This window comes from Anopheles funestus, chromosome 3RL (genome assembly GCF_943734845.2).
Source record: "Anopheles funestus chromosome 3RL, idAnoFuneDA-416_04, whole genome shotgun sequence".
Taxonomy (NCBI): domain Eukaryota; kingdom Metazoa; phylum Arthropoda; class Insecta; order Diptera; family Culicidae; genus Anopheles; species Anopheles funestus.
The window spans coordinates 74,314,999-74,336,555 of record NC_064599.1 but is presented as its reverse complement, the minus strand read 5'-3'; the positions used below and the strand labels follow the sequence as shown (position 1 = coordinate 74,336,555).

The 21,557-nt window shown below is 41.5% G+C and overlaps 1 protein-coding gene across 3 annotated transcripts in view; it reads right to left on the bottom strand.

Annotated features, from left to right (window-relative positions):
• Window positions 1–6,219: 6,219 nt before the first annotated feature.
• Window positions 6,220–21,557, bottom strand: part of LOC125766956 (nephrin-like) — an 80,427-nt gene continuing 65,089 nt past the window's right edge. For 2 of the 3 annotated variants that reach the window (XM_049433085.1, XM_049433086.1), the window contains exons 7-25: window positions 20,951–21,124; window positions 20,432–20,722; window positions 20,177–20,344; window positions 19,949–20,080; window positions 18,377–18,513; window positions 16,922–17,075; window positions 16,613–16,750; window positions 16,226–16,390; window positions 15,989–16,135; window positions 15,659–15,793; window positions 14,646–14,726; window positions 13,712–13,912; window positions 12,971–13,561; window positions 12,652–12,846; window positions 10,458–10,528; window positions 10,143–10,257; window positions 9,804–9,979; window positions 9,082–9,709; window positions 6,220–8,423 (exon numbers count right to left, since the gene is read on the bottom strand). In XM_049433085.1, the coding sequence (XP_049289042.1) occupies window positions 9,146–9,709; window positions 9,804–9,979; window positions 10,143–10,257; window positions 10,458–10,528; window positions 12,652–12,846; window positions 12,971–13,561; window positions 13,712–13,912; window positions 14,646–14,726; window positions 15,659–15,793; window positions 15,989–16,135; window positions 16,226–16,390; window positions 16,613–16,750; window positions 16,922–17,075; window positions 18,377–18,513; window positions 19,949–20,080; window positions 20,177–20,344; window positions 20,432–20,722; window positions 20,951–21,124 (3,635 nt within the window). In that variant the 3' untranslated portion in view covers window positions 6,220–8,423; window positions 9,082–9,145. Of the gene's footprint in view, window positions 8,424–9,081; window positions 9,710–9,803; window positions 9,980–10,142; window positions 10,258–10,457; window positions 10,529–10,865; window positions 11,010–12,651; window positions 12,847–12,970; window positions 13,562–13,711; window positions 13,913–14,645; window positions 14,727–15,658; window positions 15,794–15,988; window positions 16,136–16,225; window positions 16,391–16,612; window positions 16,751–16,921; window positions 17,076–18,376; window positions 18,514–19,948; window positions 20,081–20,176; window positions 20,345–20,431; window positions 20,723–20,950; window positions 21,125–21,557 lie in introns of all 3 variants that reach the window. The other variant, XM_049433087.1, reaches the window with a different exon arrangement.

The following is a 21,557-nucleotide window of genomic DNA, read 5'->3' as shown; positions in this document are numbered from 1 at the left end:
CATTTTACTTCCGTTCGGTTTCTACCGTATATGGCAAATATATTCAGCGCTATTTTCCGCCCATTACACACTAGGGTTTGCTGCTGAAGATGCCTACCATCACATTTCTAACCCTCCTCTCCCCAAGCCAAACCACCTGTGTTCCTTGTTCCTCCCAAAAAACAGGGAATCCACACGAAAAAAAAAAATACCGAGTCAACTCTCCAATTCCCACATCGGTTTTCGCGCCATTTGCCCCGGTAGTGTCATACCACGTGATACAAAACCATTGTAGTACCGGGAAGGGGGTACGGTTTTTTTGTCCTGGCGCAGGAAAACGCAAACCAGCACCCAAACAAAAAAAAAACGCACACGACAACCACCCCTTCAACCAATCTGATGGGGCGGAACGTTCGACACGTTTGCGCCACCGCTGTCGGTACGGCAAGGACAAGGAAACGTTTATGGGGGTGCAAGAAGGTGACCAAGTCGGTTCACTTATATGGACGAAAACGGACGATTCAGGTGTCATTATTTTACCATTTGCTCTGACGCTGCTGATGCCTCTGCTGCTACCAATCACCTTTCTCTGGTGGCCATCGGTACGCCTAGACACTAGCTAGCAGAAGGGATATTCGTTTTTTTTTCTTCCTTTTTTTCTACGCCACTGTCCCATTCCCACAAAACGCTCTGCTTATCCTCGGTTTTTGGGCTAAAGTTCTGCAAAAGACTCGCCTGCCTCCGTCACCCAAAAATCCATTCATTTTGACTTCATCGACCAACGGGACGGATTGAACGAACCGACGATGGACTGACTACTACTACTCTTTATGTTCGTGTGTGTGTGCTGCTAACGATTTCATCTCGTTCGTTGGTTTATTTAGATGCACGTGAAAGGAATAAATACGATTCTGTTCCTTCCCTTTTCCGGTCCCCTAGGTTTCCAATTTCCCCGTACGAGCCCCGGGAACATGGTTCGCAACACTCACGTACATTCCGTTTCAATGTGGTGCATGAGCTTCAAGATTCTCTGCATGTCTACCATCCCGACGACGGTGTCGGATCGGTACAGCTCGGCTACGACGATGATGAGTTCCGTTGGACGCAAATGTGTGTTGGGCACTGGTGGCAGTAGTCGCCGTTTTGGGAGGGGGGGGCGATGCTGTCGGAAAAGCCGGGCAAGAAAATGGGAAAAACGTCACTAAAGCAAATAGCAAATCTGCTATCTCATTGTGGCGTTCGATTCGCCCGGTAGCTAGTCATTTTTTTTCGTTTTTTTTCTTCATAAAAATTGAGGTGTTTTACGAGTTTTGCGAGAAGAAGTAAACTGAAGGACAGTTTGCAAATTTTGATACACATCCTTGCCGTCGTTTAATATGATGGTGAATTTATTTCGGTTTAGGCTGAGTTTTTCTTTAGAAATGGTTTCAAACTTTAGCATTTAATTCATAATTTATTCACTCATATCAATGATATTGATATCATTTGAAAACGAAACAAAAAAAAGTTATTAATTTACGTGTTCCAATTAGTTTTGATGCAGAAATAAGGATATTTTTCTTATTGGAAGCTTTTATTATTTTTAATATATTTCTATTTACCATTTCATTTTCACATATTTTTTTAAATATTCAAAATAATCACCAACACTTCCACGACGGAATGCTTGCGACGGAATAGGTCCAATCATCTTGTCAAAGTGCCTTAAGTCACATATCATCCGGAGAATTCGCATAACAACGCGCTGTCGGCCGGGATATAAAGGTGTAACCAAGAAGCCTACCCATCCTGACACAAAGCCATTTTCACCTTGGTTTCCATCATCGTTGCAAACTGTTGCACGAGCCTACATCCTCATACACCCCCACTCGTACCTAGCAACCGGAAATGATTGAAAGAAAGAAAAAAAATGCTTTCCTTGTCCAGCAGAACGACTCTCTCGGGGGTGGCACTTTTACGCAAATCATTACCGTACCATTTTTCACAATGGTGATGATCTCCGAACATCAACCGGTGAGTTGAGTCAATCAGAAAAAAACGGTACACAAAATGGGGTTTGTGAAAATGTGGAACCGAAACAGTTTTGGATGTTGCTGACTAGCAACGCACCTGGGCGTAGGTTACTTTTAGAGAAGAAATGAACCATCATGATACGCGGCGTACTGAATCATTTTCAATTTTCTTACCATTTTCAATGATCTACTCTTGTTTTAACGTTTCAAGGTGGTTGCGAATTATATACGTAAATACAACTGATGAATTTGAGTAACTTTTATTTATGAACAAAAAAAAAATCGTAATTCCCTTATTGATGTTGAATGTCGCCAAACTCAAATTTTTTAATATTTTTTTAGAACGGCCTGGCCGTATCAAATTTATGATATATAATAGATAAATATTATAATCTTCTTCTTCTTCTTCTTATCTGGAATGCTCACGGTCGAGCACGTCGTGTAGACATGGCCTGGTCACCAAACCGTTTCCAGGAAATATTATAATATAAAATAGATAAATATTTTCACAAAATAATTGAAATATTTTCTTTTTTGCTCGGTTAGAACGGCCTGGCCGTATCAAGAAAATAAATGCAAAAACCGAAGAGACAAATATGACTGTAGCTTTAAGAAATTATTGGAAAAAATCATTTATACATATAAGCTAAACATTTAAACACCTTTTCGGAAATTGTTTAATACAACAAAACAATCTTGATATAATCTTTTTTCGACAAAATGTAATGATTGAAATATAAAATTGTTAGAAAGTTCTACAGCAAGGCTGCTCAATTATTGTTAAAACAATTTCTCTGCTAACTTTTTTAAATATCTTGCAATTATTTTGTTGTCAAATGTTAGGTTTTTAAATTAGAGATATGTTCAATCACACACATAATTATTTACATCATATGCATAGCAAGTATTTTTCAAAAAAAAAAATATAACATCGTTTTGATATGAAATAAATGCATGGGAAAAATACTTGCACTTCAAAATATTGTATTTAATTTAAATTATATAGGGGCCCGGTGGTGCATGTGATAAACGACACCAGTCCACATGGCCGGACGGGGTTCAAGTCCCATCCGGACCATCCCCCCGTAGCAAGGACTGACTATCCGGCTACGTGGTAAAATAAGTCTAGTAAGCCAGAGTGGCCGGCGTGACCTGTAAGGTCGTTAAAGTCAAGCAGAGAGAGAGACTAATTTTAAAACAAATAATTATATTGGTATGGTACGGGATCTAAAAACCAAATTTGTTAATCTTCAACATAAAATTAAATGTGTAATATCCTAGAAAATTGGTAAGAATAGGAGACAAGAAACTAATTTAAATATTATCTTTAACTTAGTATAATATTATTAGTTACATATTTTTGGTTTTTCTCTATTAGTTCTTCTTTCTTATAACTCTGGATTAACATCTTTAAATATATAAATAGTACTATAAAACATCAAGACACACAATCATAGACACACTTTTCATATGGCGCCGATAGAGATGAAGCCGAAAATAAGGAACCAACTTTCGGATGGTCCCTGACAGATGGATCTGCTTCACATTCAGCTCAAACCTTTATCCCATCCCATCCGATTCAATAGCTGGAAAGGTCATCAGTTCCTTTCCTCTGCCCGGGAAAAAAGAAACCACAAAACAGCACTCCCAAACTCTGCCCTACCGGCCGGATAAGCGATAGGAAGAACCCGGATGTAGCCGATTCCGGCCTTTCGTTCGCTAGCGTACGCTCCCGTTGACAGTGTGGGTTTCCGGTGTGGATTTGAGCCGGAGCCCGGACGTTCAGGTGTTGAGTGTCGAACGGACCTAATGGTCCAACGGAATTACGAAGCCCACTGTACAAATACAACGCCAGCGCACAGTAGCAAGCGCCGATATGCCCTGGCAAAGCGTACGACCCGAAAATCCACAGGAAGGAAAAGCGGAAAACCAACAGACTATCAGCGGTCATAAATAATAAATTGAATTATCATTATTAATGTGCAGCAGGTATTATCATTTTCCTATAGGAGCCTGATTAATATTCATGTTATATAATTTTATGAATTTGTTGTTCCTGCTGTCGGCTGTCAGCTGGCGGTTGAATCGTGCCCGAACCGGAGCCGTGAAACGCGTGCTCGTCGCGCGCAATTCGTGCTTCGCTTATTTACGATTTCGATCGCGAATGTACGACCAAAATTACGGTGCTCGTACACCGTCACGGAACTACACCGTCCGGCCATTTGTGTCCTGCTACTGTGGAAGGGAAAATTCAAGCCACAGCTCTTGGGAGACGCCCGAGTGTACGAGTGTACGGAATGGATTTAATTGACTGACTGTTGGCGACTGTTGGCCGAGTCTTCTAAGTCGTGCTTCCTCGAAACATGACACACATCTGGAAGGTACATTATCTTGCCACCTCACGGTGTTGGGTGCGTCCAAGTGCTTACCTCACATTTTGCACCCACACGGCGTTATTTCCCTGCAGACCAACACCCCAAGCTCGCCGTTCGATGCCGCCACATCTCCACGGGTTGACAAAGGTTCCTTCATCACCATACATAAGTTTAAGTCCGTTGAAGGGTTACGATTTTAGCTAAATTATGCACAACCATGTTGATCCCCAGGGGTTGGTACAACCCGCTCGACCATCTCGACCATCTCGACAGCGCACATTATTCAACTTGCCTTCGTTTAAAAACATACGCACCCTTCAAGGAGTCTCCAATGAAAACACCTCATCGTCTCCGAGGCACCATTGGTGCGATGAAAATAATGATCCACGAAGAGTAGAAACTGAGGACGAACCTTACCAACCATCACACTACCGAATCCCCCAAACGTCCGACGTCCGAAACGCGGCGCGTAAAGCTTCGGTTTCCCATTTATTATGCAATGTTTTTTCGTTCGGTAAAAATTATTAGGAATAACAAGCACCTTGCCGATCGGGGATTCAGGACTTCACCACTGAGGGACCCCGGGTCGGGAAGTGTGAAACAAATCACGATCGCGCAAACGCTTCACGTGTACACACCGATAACAATTTATGCAAACTAAGTATCAACAGATTTGGCCTTTCTGATGGGAATGGTTTATTTTGGGAATCAGTATTTCCCATCATTGGTTGGATGGTGTTTTCAGCATGTGCTAGGAAAAGTGGGTACAAGATGTTCGCGGCCTTTCGAGTACAAGAAAAACAGGATTATAAGTTGTTGGTCCACGGTGTCTGGTTTGGGCACAGGGTTTGAAGTGAAACAATATTTTAAAACCTAATGGCAGCCATATGTTGGATGAATGGGTTTTTGTTAGCTTTAAAAGCATTTCAGCAAGATTGATTAGTCACGTAAAATATTTTAACGATATTCTTTTGTTCAGGAATCTAATAAGACATACATTTAATAAGATATTATTTTTAACAGTTTGTAGTACAAATTGCAGTAAGATTGAATTTCGTAAATTGATTTTTAATCTTTTAGGCAAAAAATTTAAAATGGCACCTGAAGGTATATTTTCATAATTTTTCCTTCTAGTTCTTTACGATTTTAATTAACATTCAATGGCATAATGACTAATCCATAATGCAGATATGCCACTTGGAAGAATCATAACACATGCGAGAAAGAGTAAAAAGTAATTAAGCTGAAGAAGAAAATAATTAAACAGCAATTTTCATTTCAGAAAAAAGAGACACTAATTTGAAGAAAATTACTATTTAAAACCAAAAATTAACAAAGCCCAATGTTACACCTAAACTGTTGGATGACCAATCATACAGACATGAATAAACTAAAAAACGTAAAACAACAACTCCACATCACACTTCATAAGCTAGTAAAACTTAAGACCCCAGAAAAAAAAGCTTTTAAGACTTTATGAATAAAAATTAAATAGGAATAAAAATTACTTTATAAAAATCAACAACAATTGAATCACAAACAAAACAATTGAAACATCTCACAGAGCTAGAAAAAATCAACATAAACATAAAAATTGTACAAATATAACAAGGTAAGAATATACAGTTATGAAAATTTATGAGAAAAGTAATAAACAAAACAAAAACCAATGAAAAAATATTAAAAATCTTTGAGCATTCTATTGAAGACATTTATTACAAATAGTAAGAAAACAGACATCCATACTCACATATACTTCCGGACATTGTGAATCATCTAGAAAGCATGGCATTTAATAGAAATGTGATATTTTTCTTTTTTATATTAATGAAAAACCAACAACAAACAATCCATTTTCATGGTCATGCTGATTTAATTATAAAATCTCGAAGTTTATTAACTTATTTTAAATGCTTACTCATTACTACCTGAAGTAGAAAATAAAAACTATTTCACTAAACCCCTTCTTCTTCCCCCTCCCTCTTTCTCTTCCCCTTCCTACCGCTGCATTCGTAACCGTGAACAGATATCCTAAACATGCCCTAGACATAAAGAAGATGCGTCGATGTGTCAAGTGTGTCATATGCCGTACACGGGCGCCATTTTCCCCATTTTCCCCTGGGGTTTATAAGTAATTTTGTTTTGTTATATTGTTTTACCTGTTACATGGTGCCGGTGCCTGGCATGGACACTGTCCACTGGGTTGTTGTTTTTTTTTCCTTTGGTTATGGATTCTTTCAGATCAGATCAGAGCGGTAAAACTGGTGATTGTAAATCTTAATTACAATAGTAATAATTAAAATTATAATATTACTAATAATCATGAGCTTTGACAATACATCGCCCCTGTTAAAACTCAATTCACTATCAACGAAACGGCATACGAACGTAGAGGTACGCATTTAGTAACTAGTTATTGTACAACGATACGGGGGAGTGGTGTAAAATAAATTAAAAGTATTACGTTAGCAAATATCGCACTCGACAAAACCGGCAAAGTACAAGCAAGCAAAGACATTGTGTCCGCCTGTTTTTAGTTTTTTTTAATATGTTCATTTGTTCATCTGCTTTGCCGCCTGCGAGCCGTTTTTAACGATGAGTGAGTATTTAATTCGGTATCAGAGATTCGTTTTGTTTACTGCATTCGACTTTACAATGTTTGCAAATTTTACTAGCTCAGTAGTGTTTAGCTACCGGGTTTTAATTTTAAAAATTAGACTTAGCTTCATAAGTATTAATCAGTACTGGATGTTTTGTGTGTTGTGTTTTAGAGAGTTGTTTGTTTTTTGTTCTGTTTGTTTTTTGTTCTCGTTTACTCTTCTTTTGTTTCCTCTTTGCATCTTACACGCTAAACGCTTTTGTTATTATTATACTTATCTTTTCTCGCGCTTCTTATTTTGTAACGAGCCTTTCACGCGCTTTGCTCACCCTTGCTTACTGTATTTATACATCCTTACCGAACCTGTTTAATTTGATTTATGTTTCTTTGTACACTGCGTTATCTTGTTACCTTACCAAGTTAGCTCTCGTTTGCCCTTTTTGTTTGTTGATTTTTTTAATTCTTCTTATCAAACACTATTTGGCTGGCTACTTTTAGCTATTTTCTTTTCGATTGTTACATTTTTCACTGTTATGGTTTTTCGTTTATTGATTTTATAACATTGTTTTGGATGCTAGCTCTTGTGTGTTTGTGTTTCCTTTTTCTTTATTATTTTGTTTTGTTCGCCGGTTTTGATTATCCGTCTGTAAAAAGAACGCTTCCACACAAGCAATGATGCGTGAGTGACTTAATGAGCTACCGTTGCCGCTTTTTTGCGGCAAATGGCTTCCGTATTGACTTTTAGCGCATAACGAACTAACCGTATGCATCAACATACCAGCTTTAGGTCTCTTTTGCATTCCACCCCCGCTACGCCCTTCATGCGGTTTCGTGTTTTATTTATATAATATATGAATATGAACCTTTTAAAGTGTGAATATGTATATATATTTATATATTTATAGATGTATGTATATTAGCGCTACACAACCAGTGCGCGGTGTGCAGCATTTTGAGATTCTTGATTTGTTTTGTTTTGCTTGTCTTTATCGTTTAATGTATTTTTTGTTGTTGTTTTGTTTTAATTAGAGTACTTACAGCGGCTTTAATGAAGTTTTTCCTTTCTTTTATAGCGATGTATTTCCTCTCTGTATCTCTCTCTCTCTCTCTCTCACAACCGAGCAACGTAAATTGGATTTTCTAGATCAAAACGGTTACAGCATAGCGGCGGTTTTTTTAAAGAGTGAACCCGACACCGTGCCAGGACCAGCTTCACTAGATGTATCAATAAAAACGTGCTACTTACAGCATGACCTCCGGTACACCTGCTTTGGCCTGGTTCGGTTGTGGACGATCCTCCTTGCGTACCGCATCGTTCCGTCCATCAATATGCTTCCCAGCGCCAGTAAAGCTCACTGCTAACAGCTAACGGCCATTCATCTTCTAGATCCTTTTTCTTCCGTAATTACACATTATGCTAGCAAAGTTTTATCACAGTCAACACAGCGTTCTAATACGCTTTATAAGGGAGAAAAGAAAAAAAAGCGGAAAGAAAAAAGGAAAATTATTCTACGCTGCTGGTTGCTTCTGATGTTGAGTCTTATAACTCTTTTGAATAAGTGGAGCGACGAGCTTGAGCTCACCAGCCTCAAACGAGCTACGCTGAGCGGAACTCGCTCGAACGAGCGGAAGGAGCGAGATGAGCGCTTTGCACTTTAGTTTAGAATCAGCGACAGGCAAAAGAAAAATGTGGAGCGTGATGAGTGTTGTGCACATTATAACCAATACAGTGCACTAACGTGGTTTCATTCGAGAGTATACCTCTAAGCGACAAGAACAGGACACGTTCATTACCATCCGCTTCGACTCGACCAATCATGATGACTAGTCCTATTGGTTCGTTTTCTTCATAATTTGCATAATTTAAAATATTTGAAAGCCTGTTATATAGTTTAATAGTATCAAAACAATTTAAATATTTTTCACGAACTTTAGAACTTTGGAAAAAAGAAAATTAAATGAATTCTAAATGTTCGTCCATAACCATAATCAGTCAAAATTGTCGAGTCAAAGTGGCACTTTCTGCGTAAGGCGGACTTAAGGTAGACTCTCACGCTTATCGCCACACATTCGTCCAGCAAAACCGTAAAAGAAAAGGAAAAGCTGTAAAACTTACCTTCTTATTCTTGAGAAAATTACATCTGCACCCATTTTGGCAATAAGGAGTCACTGCAGCTCGTTTACACCAGGTGCCCATCGGCGTCGGTGAATCCGAACGATGCATTGAAGGAGCTCAGGTTCGTACTGCTCGGATCGTACGTGCCGATCAGTAAGCTGTTGCCCAAACTGCTCGATCCTCCGGTAGCTACGTTCGACGCATTACCAGCGGCCGTCCCGAGGAAGGTACTGCCCACCAACGGTAGTCCTGGCACACCACCTACCAGCGGTACCGGCGAAGGATTCTGGACCGCAATCAGCTGCGCACCGTGCTGTAGCTGCTGATGTTGGCTACTGTTGCTGGCACTGCTGTTACGCTTCGGATCCTTCAGGATGCCCTGCAGAGGTTTCGGTGCCGGTACGGGTGCTTGCGATGGTACACCGCTACCGAGGACCGTGTTGCTCAGACTGCTGCTCATGTGCTGGGGCGATGAGGAGCTTTCGTTCACTACCGACTGGGCGTGGTAGGTGACGTCCGGTGGCGGTACCATCGGACGGGTCGTACGTGTTAGCGTGCCAGTGTTTTTGGGCAGTGCCGGTATTACTGGTGGTGGCGGTGTCGACATCTCCATTGCCGAATAGTCTTGCTGTTTATTTTCATTAGACACGAATCGAGGAATCGAAATATGGTATAGGTTTAAACATAGAAGCTATATAAATCAATAGGGTTAAGACACATACCATCGGAGGGTAGGACAGATAGCGATCGCTGTTCATGTTGTAATAGGACCCATCAAACGGTGGCCCAGGGGACGGAGCTGTTACGTAGCTGCTGCGTTCGATCATTTGATCATCGTGGCTTCGCTGCTGATAGTTCACAGGATTGTGCCGTGGATGTGGCAAGGTACGCGCATAAGCTACGTTTGATGAACAAAAAATAGATTACCGAAACACAAATTATTTTTCCAGTTTGAGCAACAGCAAAAAAAACGGACGACATTTTTTAAAAACCAAGATGGCTACTGTATTGAGCAATGATCATGTCGTTAGAAGGAAACAACAATTTGTAGTAAAACCCACCTCCATTGATATTGTTAGGATACGGGGGTAAGGTGCCTTCCTTTTGGTAGCGTGGTGGCGGCATGTCCCCATTTTCCACGAGATATGTCGAAGCAGATTTGCTGGTAGTGTCATCCTGTTAATTGTTCATTGTCCACGATGAGTTATTGCAAATGCAGGGCGATGGGTGTGCAATGTTGCGAAAGGTGTGCCGGTGGTATGATAGAGATTTAGAGAGAAAGACAGAGAGGAAGACAATAAGTTAGACTTTAGAACGCCGTACTCAGCCTGCTAAAAAATGGGCCACCCTTTATGTGGGGGTTAAGAGGCACCTACCGTATAGTCGGGACGATTAGCGTCGGTTGAGTAAGCGTCACTCTTTTCCGAGACACTAGACAGCGTTTCGCCTGTAACGAATGCAATGACGTTTAGTGTGGCGTACTTGATAGACACAGAAAGGCACCGATTGACACGGAGCTATCGTCTTATCGTCGCTTTGGCTGCAATGCGCCGAGAAGTGTTCTTTTCCGTAAACTTTTCTTTTCTACAACTCTTTAAAATTGTATCGCACACAGTAACGATAAGTTTAGATGATTTTGAATTAAGTTTCAGTTAAAATTTAACATAAAACAAAGCGAGAAGGTTAGGCTTTCCAGAAACATTAGCTGCCAAATGAATGCTTTTGCTTGAAATCCACGTCGGGTGTGTTAAATAAAGTTTAAACTCTTAAACTCCTTTACTTACCTTTCGCTCGTTTTCGTAAAATACACCATATAACAAGCCCCGCATTAACTGCCAGCAAGCAGAGCGCTGCTAGTGCTATGCAAAATATAACGAAACTGGGAATTTCTGCACTTTGCACCATTTCAGGAACATCTACTGCAGGACCTGCACGGTTATGGCGAAATTATGTAAAGAAATAAAAAAAACATCTATTTAGTAACAGAAAATAACAGAAAATAAAATAATAACACTCTTTACGCAAATATTTAAAGTAATACGAAAAACATTACAATAAAAAAAAAAAAAAACAAACAATAACCAATAAACGAGTTAATAAATAAAACTATATAACCATATGAAAAAATAAATATAATTGAAATGAAAAAAATATTTTAACGGAAACAAACAAGTGTCGAAACCTATTAAAACAATTCCCGAACAGTAGCACACAAAAGTGGATTAAGGAAGACACAAAAAAACATAAAAAAATAGAAGAGTAAGAGAGACATAAAAGAAATAAAAATGAAATAAAAATGAAACACGAAAACAGAGCATTTTCAAAATGGAATCAAATAAGATAAAAAACACATAACCGTGGAGTCCTTTGATGAAGTGCATTCATTATTCAGACAATCATGTACATGAAAAACATTGTACACAACAAGCTAAAAAAGGCTAACTAAACATACCTATTTGCTTTTATGATTGATTTTTCAAAATATGATTGACTCCCTAAAATAGAACATTATGCAAGCCTAAAGTGTAGGCCTTAAAAAATCTTTTGCTTATTGGTGTTATCTCAATGCTTTAGCAAGCAAAACATAACATTGCAGTGATAATTGGGTTTAAAATGAAATAATTCTATGTGAAACAGAACACGCCTAAAAACGAAACAATTCTGCTAACAAACAGAAAAAATTGCAAATCAATGTTTTTCATCAGAATTCACCGTTTTTGTTATCCAATGTCAATGTTTTTTACTGCTTATTGTTCAAAAGCACACAGTAGAAATGAAGTAGATGCGTTAACGAAACAAATCGATTTTATTCCACCCGGCGAAGCGAAAACAAGATCGAAACAGTTACTTGTTACTTGTCACAAACCATCATCCGAGTCAACCACTCTATAAAACGGATTTGCTTCCAACTTCACCAAGGCTTTTTCTTTCCCCTTTACTAACGTACCGTCCTTCCTTCCTAAAGCGCAGTACAATTTGCATCGTTATCGTTTCCCTTGAATGTACCCGTAACAAGTGGCTAATGGTGCGTTACCGGAATCGGAAGCAAAGTATCGATCCGTCACTAAAACCCACCAGCCAGCGTAAAATCGGTTGCAACCATCATTAGCTGCATCGTTCCATCCCAGTACGACGGGGGGATGGGCAATGATGAAGATGATTGATGGATCGATACACGACGTCCTCTTAACGTCCTGGCGCTTGCTTTCGCCCAGGGTGAAAGAATACAGATCGACACGAACGGCAAAGAGTCATTGCATTGTAGAAACGACGATTCCAAACGGGGTTCCAGTTTTTTTCTTTACATTTCCATCCTGAGTGGGAAAATGTCTCACGAGAATCGTTGACGAGCTTGTTCAAAGTGCTGAGGCACTCGGAAGATAGACACAAAAGTAACGACGACGACGACGATGACGACGACGGAAAAGAACACTTCCCTATTCGTTGGCATAATGCACACATACACTGCCAGAATGGATTCCCTAAATATTCCATCCCGGCAGTGTTTGGCCGTACAAGGACGATAAAACACGGGACGTGCAAGATTTCGAGGCGACCAAAGACATTTACCCCGCTTGATGCGTTTGTGAACAGTGCGCCGATGAATGCAGCATCCAATCAGGATGATGTTGAGCAGCACGAGACAGATACCGGCAGCGACGCCGATTAGCAGGACGATACCGGATGCACCGATTGTACCACCGGTCGATTGTGCCGTGGCCGTTTTGCTTCCGAGCGAAGAGGCTGGCTGTGAAGGCGGTGTGTCTGGTTCCAAACGAATGCAGTTTTTCGGAAAGGGAAGTTTTGTTACATCAGCAGCGGTTACATTAAGATTACAGGTTAAGTAGGACACTACACTAACGAACTTAACGCTCGGATGAGCACTTACCTTTCGTGTGGGCGCGCGTCACATCGGGCAGATAGCGGCTGGAACCGAGCCCGTTCGATGCCATAATCGAAAAGACGTACAGCGTGTTCATGCGTAGTCCACCGACTGTTAGTTTGTACGAGTTTGGTTGACTGTCCTCGTACCAGTAACGATCGCTGTTCACCTCCCGGTACCGGATGCGGTAGTTCGCCTTCATGCCACCATCGAAACCGGGCGTCCAGGCAAGCGTCACCGAGTCGTGTGTCACGTTCAGGACGTTTAAGCTAACCGGCGGATCCGGTGGTGAGGTCACATCTAACCGTACCTTTTCCTTCACATTGCCCAGCTCGTTCCGGGCGATACATTCGTACAGACCGTAATCGTTCGATGCGACCCGCTCGACGACCAGTATCGATTCGTACGTCAGCGCATCAATCTGCTTGTGCTCGACGTAGAACTTTGCGGACTGATTCACGTTCAGCACCTGCCCGGACCGGGACCAGTAGAATTTGGGCCGTGGTGCAGCCTGTGCCCGGCACGGTAACCGTGCCCGTTCCCCAAAACCGGCTGCCGCACGTAACATTACAGGCGATTTGTCGATTTCCGGTGCGACTAATTGGTGGGAAAAGGGGAAGGAACAACAAACAAACAGATTACACAAAAGATTACGCCAAAATGTTACCGAATTGTAATGGATTAAATGGTGCAAAAAGGGGAGATTTTTGCAGAAACATAACAAAAGCACAAGCTGTAATCACTTACATTTCACAATTAATAACACATCCCGGCTGGTCGGATTGGCAACACGATTATCGGCAATGCAGCGGAAATTGCCCACATCCTCGCGGCGCGCGTTTTTCACATGCAGATAGCTCGTACCGTTCGCGAATGTGGTGGACGTTTTGATGGTCATATCGTACCCGATACGTTCCCAGCGTATGTGTTCTTCCGTTAGTGGTTTTCCTGTTGAATAGCCAATCGAACACAGCGAAAACCATTAAATCATTTGTGGGTGTTTCGAAGTTAACCATGCTGGTTTATTCTCGCCCCTGTGTCACGGAACAATGGGACACAGATAACACAATGAAGGTACCAAATTAAAAATATAATGAATAGTAGAATTTAATCATAAGGATAATTGCAAATAATAAACACAAACAGTACAATCGAAACGTGATAAACAAAGAAGAATGAAAATGATCTAAAAGCGATCTGAAAAAAGCGAAAAAGAATGAAACGCAGGAACAAGTACAAGGAAAGTAACAAAAAAGAACATAACAGAAAGAAGAACAGAAAAAATAACGACAAACAAACAAAGAAAAAACATAACAAGTAAACGAACAAAACAAATAACGAAAAAGATCTAATAAAATCGAACAAGTAATATCGAAGAACGAAAAATAACTAAAGAAACACGAGCAAAGTAAGCAGCGGTCAGAAAAAGAATGGAAAATAACGGAAAAAATGAATAAGAATCGATCAAAATTGAGAAAAACAGAAAATAAGCAAAACGAATGAAAAATATACAACAAAAAATGGAAAGAAAGAAACCTACTTGTTCCTTTCCGATTTAAAAAATAACCTGTTCCGTTCCGAGTTTTATTTTAAATTATTTTCTCATCAATACTTTTAGTCATTCTATTTTCCATCCGTATTTATATCACTCTTATCGTAGTAAAGTAATTGTTAGACCTACCTTCGACCGTACAGGAAAGCATTGCCTCTTCACCAGGGCTGACAGTAACGTTCTCCGATATTGACTGTATCGATGCACCATCTGTTGAACGAAAGTAAAGAAGAAAAATAAATTTTGTAAAAAAAACCCTTTCAAAAACGTCATTCCAAATGTTAGAATAAACATTTGTACTAGAAACAGCCTGATACTAATCAACGCATCTTCTTCTAGCTTCGCTGCGGTACGTTCAGCCATGTGTGCCAGGGCACAAAAACACCACCAGCCGTTCCAGTGGACAATTTCATCCAGATTAATGTCCAGAGGCAGATGCATTAATCCATAAAATGTAATAAATTTTTATTTGCACCGTTGACGTATAAATGCTTCCGGACACCGGGCCCTGCAGCATGGCTGTTTGTGTCGGACACAAACACACCCGGAACACCGTGCATCCCATGAAATGGGGAGAAAAATCTTGCTCTCCTTCTACCGTGTCCCAAAATGAAAACCATTTGTCTTTCACGCCCAATACACGCCGGCTGACCGTTGCCATACACGAGACGGCACATACCGAGTAAGCCGTTTACAACACCGCAACCCAACCCAGCCTGTTCAGGAGGCTCGAAGGATACCCGGGATCTCCGGCATTGATCCATGAAAATGGGTAGCCACCCCGAGCCAACGGAGAACGTGCCGGTGAAAATATGCTTGGGAACAACAGACCAAAAAAAAAAACTCCAGTCGCTAGGTTCAATATTGGAAGCGGTGACCAAACCAAAGCGGATGACAAATGCGTACGTGTGTAAGTACCACCACCCGTTCGCCGCATCCCCGCAAAAAAAAAGTTCCAGCAGCCGGTTTGAAAGAAAATGCCCGTGTCACGACACATTCGAGCGAAAAAATGTGTCCAACGCATAAACGACATTGTAGCGGGGTGGAAAATGAACGTCCCGGGCAAACGGGAGAGACGATCGGTGAGAAGCATTACGGCCCAGAAAGGCGTGAGTTTGACAAAGTTTGATTCATGTACTTACACTCAACTACGACGGAAATATTAATCATCGCCGACCCTTGGGAGTTGACAGCTTCGCAAGTGTAGATGCCGGTATCGTTACGGTTGAGCCGGGTGATGTTCAGGATTGGTCCCTCGGAGACGATTCGTTGCGCACCTAGACGGTTGTGGATGATGTGCAATTGAGGATGTGAAGTAAAGTTTTGCTCAGATTAATTTCGTTGATTAGGTTCGGGGAGGGGACAAAAAAAGGGATCAGTCAGGCTCGGTGGCGCGAAACCCCAGTTAAGGAGCCTTTTGGATTTTTGTGGGTTTTTTTTTCTTTTTTGTAAGACCATTTTCATTTACGTACCTGTAGCAGAATGGATCGGTAGACCATCCTTGGTCCAGGTGTACGATATGGACATCGGGTTCCCGGTCGCTACCATGGCCACGGTTAGCGGTTCACCTTCCGCACCGACCACAGTGGACGAGGGTGGTGGTTTGAATTTTGGTGGATCTGCAGAAAAAAAGAGGGAAATAACCGCACAAATGTAAGATGCAACGTTCAGCATTATTATCCGGCGGAATTTTTGCCCTATATACGTACATAGCACCTGCAGCTTGATGGCTTCGTGTACGTTGCGCTGCAGTGCTTCGTTGGCACTTTGGCACGTGTACACATTGCCATCCATGTCCTGGCTGATGTTCACTTTTAGCTCGAGCGACGAAACATAACCTCCCCACAGGCCCGGTTTCGACGAGTTGTTCATACCTGTTTGAAGTGCACGGAACGAGAAGAAAAAAGCCTCGAATGAGAAGAGTTACAAAAAACCCAAAACCCAGTGAAGAAACATTCTACGAACCCCCCTTCGGGAGTACCAACTCATCGTGGCGGACCGGGGTCTGGCCATAAAAAGAATGCCACGAACGGAGTTTGCAGCAATTCAGGCGCATACGATCTGTGCCGTCCGGCCGTCACGTGGATTGCACTTACCGTCGACTGCGATGCCATCGCGCCACCACGAAATCGTTGCGGGCGGATTACTGGAGCTTGAGTCACAGATCAGCGTCGCCTCGATACCGGGCTTAAGCTCCGGTGGTATGATTTTGATTTTAACCGTCTCGGGTGGAACTGTGGATAGGAAATGGGATTTGCGATTCCCAAGCCGAAAAAGCATTCCGAACGATGCCGGTCGATCAATGCCGGAATGGATTTTAGAAGGAGAGAAAGTAAAAAATCAGAAAAAAAATTGAAGTTAAATCCTTTTTGCTGGTACGAGCTGGTTCAGTAGAAACAACTTACAGTTAACGGCAAGGGTTCTGCTGGCCGACATCGGTATTTCAGTGGCAGAATTGTGCGCTTCACAGCGATACTTTGCCTGATTATCCGTCGCATTGACCAGTATCGAGATTTCCGATGAAACCGACTTTTCCGTTGATTTGGTGGGTGAGTTAAGCTGTGAAGGGAAAAAAATTACGTTAATTAAACGGTTTTTTATCTAAAACAATTTTGTCCCTCAAAACCATTTACACCTATTTATAGGCACAATAACTATTTTTGATCTATTCCTAGAATACAATTTTATTCGAAAATCATTCATTGTTGTTTCGTACAGATAATTGAATTCAACAACTTTCACTGTGTTCCATTTAAGCAAATAATTTGTTCCGTTTGCTGAACCGTTCACCGAACTCTGCCACGATTCATCACCATCAACCTGTGTCATGCTTTCGCAAGCTTTCGTGCACATACCAATGTGCCACACAAAAAGCTTTCGCAACAGGACGAACCGTACGGGGCGAAACACATTGTCAAACGCTCTCCGTACACAGTGTGTCCTCACCCCTGGGATACGTACGAAATGACGGATGGTAATCGAAACACGGCACACAAAACCCGAAAGCATCTGCCAACATCCCCGAGCCCGAGAGCTACCGACACTAAAAGATATACGGTAACGCTTTGCGCAACGTCCGGAAGCTGGAAGCTTCGCAAACAAAAACAACAACCACACACGAACAAAACACACACACACACACAACTGGCCGCTCGGAAACGTTCACACTGATCACTGGTGTTGGCCGGTTTTTGGGAGGCAAATATTTACTGACGAGGGCACATCTTCCCCTCCCTGGGGTAGGGCGGGACTCCAGCATCAACGGGGCTGCTTGGTAAAGTTTGCGGAAATTAATTAAATCTAGCACGCGGGCGTCCGACCGGCCAAGCACCACACCCTAGCGCAAGATGATGTATGGAAGTGTGCACGCATGGAACTGTGTGTGTGTGTCTATTGGCATTTTCTCAACCCGTGATGTGCCAAAAAGGCTCAACACGTGGTAGTCGTGGTTGTTTCGGCTTGGGGACGGTTTTCTATCGGCACCTGATCACCATCCGGGTTGTGTCACACGGGCATCAGACCAATCCCCTCTGTTCCGTACCGTGTTGCGATTGCTGTAAGCTACACAAACACCCTTTGGCCGGGTGGTTCGTGTGATGAATGATGTAAACTATGTTAACCACCCACTCGAACGCACACAAACATAAATGCACATGCATAAAAAAACACCCTGCCCAACACCATTCAAACACCGAGCAAACAGCAAAGAAACCGGATCCTTAACGGTCAACGGTAAAAGTGGCAACATATTATCAGCTTCCCACAAACTGTCCCTTTCGTGGTAGCGAACCAAACAAAACGAAAGAAAATAGGGTTTTGTGATGGTTTTGTGTGATTTGTGAACCCAATCATTGACTTACCTTTTTATCGTTTTTGTACCAGGTTAGCGTTGCCAATGGGTTGCCACCGGTCGACGTACACTGAAGCCGTTGGACCGAACCGGCCGCTATTATTGTTCCCTCCGTGTAGCCCGTAATGAGCGGTTGGTTTGGTGGCACTGTTTTGGGAGGGGAGAGAAAAAAAAACAAACATTGGTAAACAAAACATGGGACAATTAATATTAAAAGAAGAATTTATTGCTTAAATATGGTGAGCAAATTTTAAAATTGGATAATTTTAAACAAACATTCGACAGGTAATTTACTGGTAAAAGCTGACCCATAACTTGCATGGAGAAACGCATAATGGACGCTTTTAGTTGGCATTTTTTTGAAAAGCATAAAATTGAATTGCCTGTATTAAATTAACGTTTACTATTCCTTCAACAATAAAGAAAGCTTTTAGCGTCAGTGTTCTACTGCTAATTCCAGCATCATCCATGGTGTGCTCCGTGGCTATTGCAATTTTACTATGAAAACCCCATTCTCATTTGGAGAAAAACCCCATTCCTCAAAATATCCGTCACATTGCAGCGATATCTAGCTATCGTAATGAGTTCTGGATGTTGGATAAATCCATTTTATCCCACTAATTGACTCATCAATAAATAGTGATGCACTTTTTTTCGTACTTTCTTAAGTTCATTTGCGGTGACCTAAGATATTGCTGTCAAACCATAAGAGAGTAATCAGCGAAATAAAATACAATCAATCGTTAAGTGAAGAATCGATAGCTACACTCCTAGCATTGCTTGATTAAAAAATATACGAAGCAGTGAGCGTTTTTCGCTTGACACAATGGAATGGAAAACATTGAAGATCCTTTGGTAACAAAGATTTACCCTATGCCTAACGCTATTGGGGACCTTTCAGGAATTTAGTGGTGGAAGCTTCGGGGCTACGAGAAACTTAAAAAAATAAATTCAGAATCAGACATGCACTGATGAAAGGGAAAATATTGGATTACTAAGAAATAGAAATATCTTATGCACCGGGATTTCTTCACTTAGAGTCTAACGAGGTTAAACCCAAAACCTTGGATACAATCCATAATAAGTTTACTAAATAGTTATGTTCAGTCATCTTACCTTTGATGATATCCTGAACTTCACATATATTGTGTCAAAAAATGAGCATCAATAGCTTAATTTATGATAAAATATAACGCAAAGTCGCTGTCTGCCGTAAGGCCAGTCAACATTTTGAGGAAAATTTATCTGCTATAAACTCACATCAGCCTCTGATACAAGAACTCTGTAGAGAACTTGTCGAATACCTCAAAGCCACGATCAAGAAGGACAATGGGAAAGAATACCCGCTATTGTTAAAAACTCTTCGGGTTGTTTGAGTAACTCACTATTGTTTCAATAATTTAAATCATCTAGCTCTGGTTGGGTTGGTAATGCCATAAGGATGAGGAGGTGTATTAGAACCAAATAAAGGTGGAGTCATAATTCGGTCATAAGCAGTTCGGAAGACCCCGTCAGCAAAGCAAGACCGCATAGTAATCACTATGCTTAGTAAGATAAGCATTTAAAGACATCAAACACTTACACAATACGTTCACAGTATGCGTTGCAACAACATTCTCCGTCAGCTGCATATTCAGTCCATGACAGATCACCACCAGCGATCGTTTGTTGGCTTCCACCGGTACAGAGATGTTAGAGAGTGTAATCCATCCTCCTATTTAAGAAGAAAAAAAACATTGAAAGAGAAAATAATGTTATCTTTTGCTTATATTTCGAAATAGAAATGTTTAGTTTTTCATGCTCAACACACCATCAGGATTCTCGATGGTCCGGGAAGTGGTGTTCTTTATATGATGCCCACCAACACTCCACTTGATCTCGGCCGGTGGGTTTGATGGGGCAGTTTGGCACTGTAGCGATACCACATCTCCGGTGCGTGCCTCCGATGCACCCGAAATGATAACCTGAGTTGGTGCGACTGTGTAATAGACCCAGAAATAGATAACAGTGTCAGTCGATTATGCTACTCTGTAAACAACTCTTCCCAAACCTTCACGAAACTTACACAAAACGCTAAGAGTGATTTCGGTTTTGAGCGGTGCCGGGATCATTACATTGTTAGCCTCACAGCGTAACCGAGCCTTATTGTCACCTTCCTCGGCCACGAACGAGTAAATATTTTCCGACAACCGATCCGTCGTCCGGTACGCCATCCGGACCTGTACGTCGTTCTTGTACCAGATCAGCTGTGCTGGTGGATTTCCACCCCGGCTCCTACAGATAAGCTCCACATTTTGTCCACGTCGCAGTACCTCCCCAGTCGTGAAGCCTTCAATGTGGGGCTCTCCAGGTGGATCTGTGTTGCAAAAGTGAAAATAATACCAGAAAAACAAAAACAAAACCCCCCGTCAGATTACAGTATTTGCATTCAAGATTGTCTTTCTGAATGTTGCGTCCGTGCTCGGCTACCAGTAACCCGGATAATGAAGCTGATTATACGAGCCATCGTCTAGGTGTCATTCAATTCGTTTTTGTTTTTTTTTTTTAGTTGTTGTGCATTGAAACGAGAGCAGAAGATACTTACACAACACCGACAGCTGAACCTTTGTCTGCATCGGGCGATCCGGTTGCAGGGCTTTGTGTTTTGCCTGGCAGGTGTACTCCATGTAGTCGTCCTCGGAGGTTGGTTTGATTCGTAGCTGCGACGTCAACGTGTACCGTTTGCCCTCCGTTTCCGTCATCTTGTTCTCGACTGTATCTGGAGACGAAATAGTTTGAAACAATAGTGTGTAAGTGAATGAAGCATGAAAAGATAGTTTGTTTTTTTGTTGGTACAAAGTGCTACGTAAAAGGATTATGTTAACAAAAAAAGGAAAGAAGCAAAGTTCATCGTCTTTTAGTAAACTTGGACGAGTCTGCGAAACAAACATAGTGAACCATCGTCAGGATGATTTCTTTGGTACTTTCTCCCCAGCTTGGTTCATGACGAGCAGATAATTTAATATCTCAAGTCGAAAGATATAACTTTTACACCTTTCGCAAGGGACTGATGGGATTGGATTAGATTGCGAAAAACTTGCAACTATCCAAGTCGGCAAACATTGGAAACTCACATGAACGTGCAATTTAGCACTTTTTATATTTGCCATACAGTTAATATATTTAGTATACGCTTTTATTAGCTAGGAATA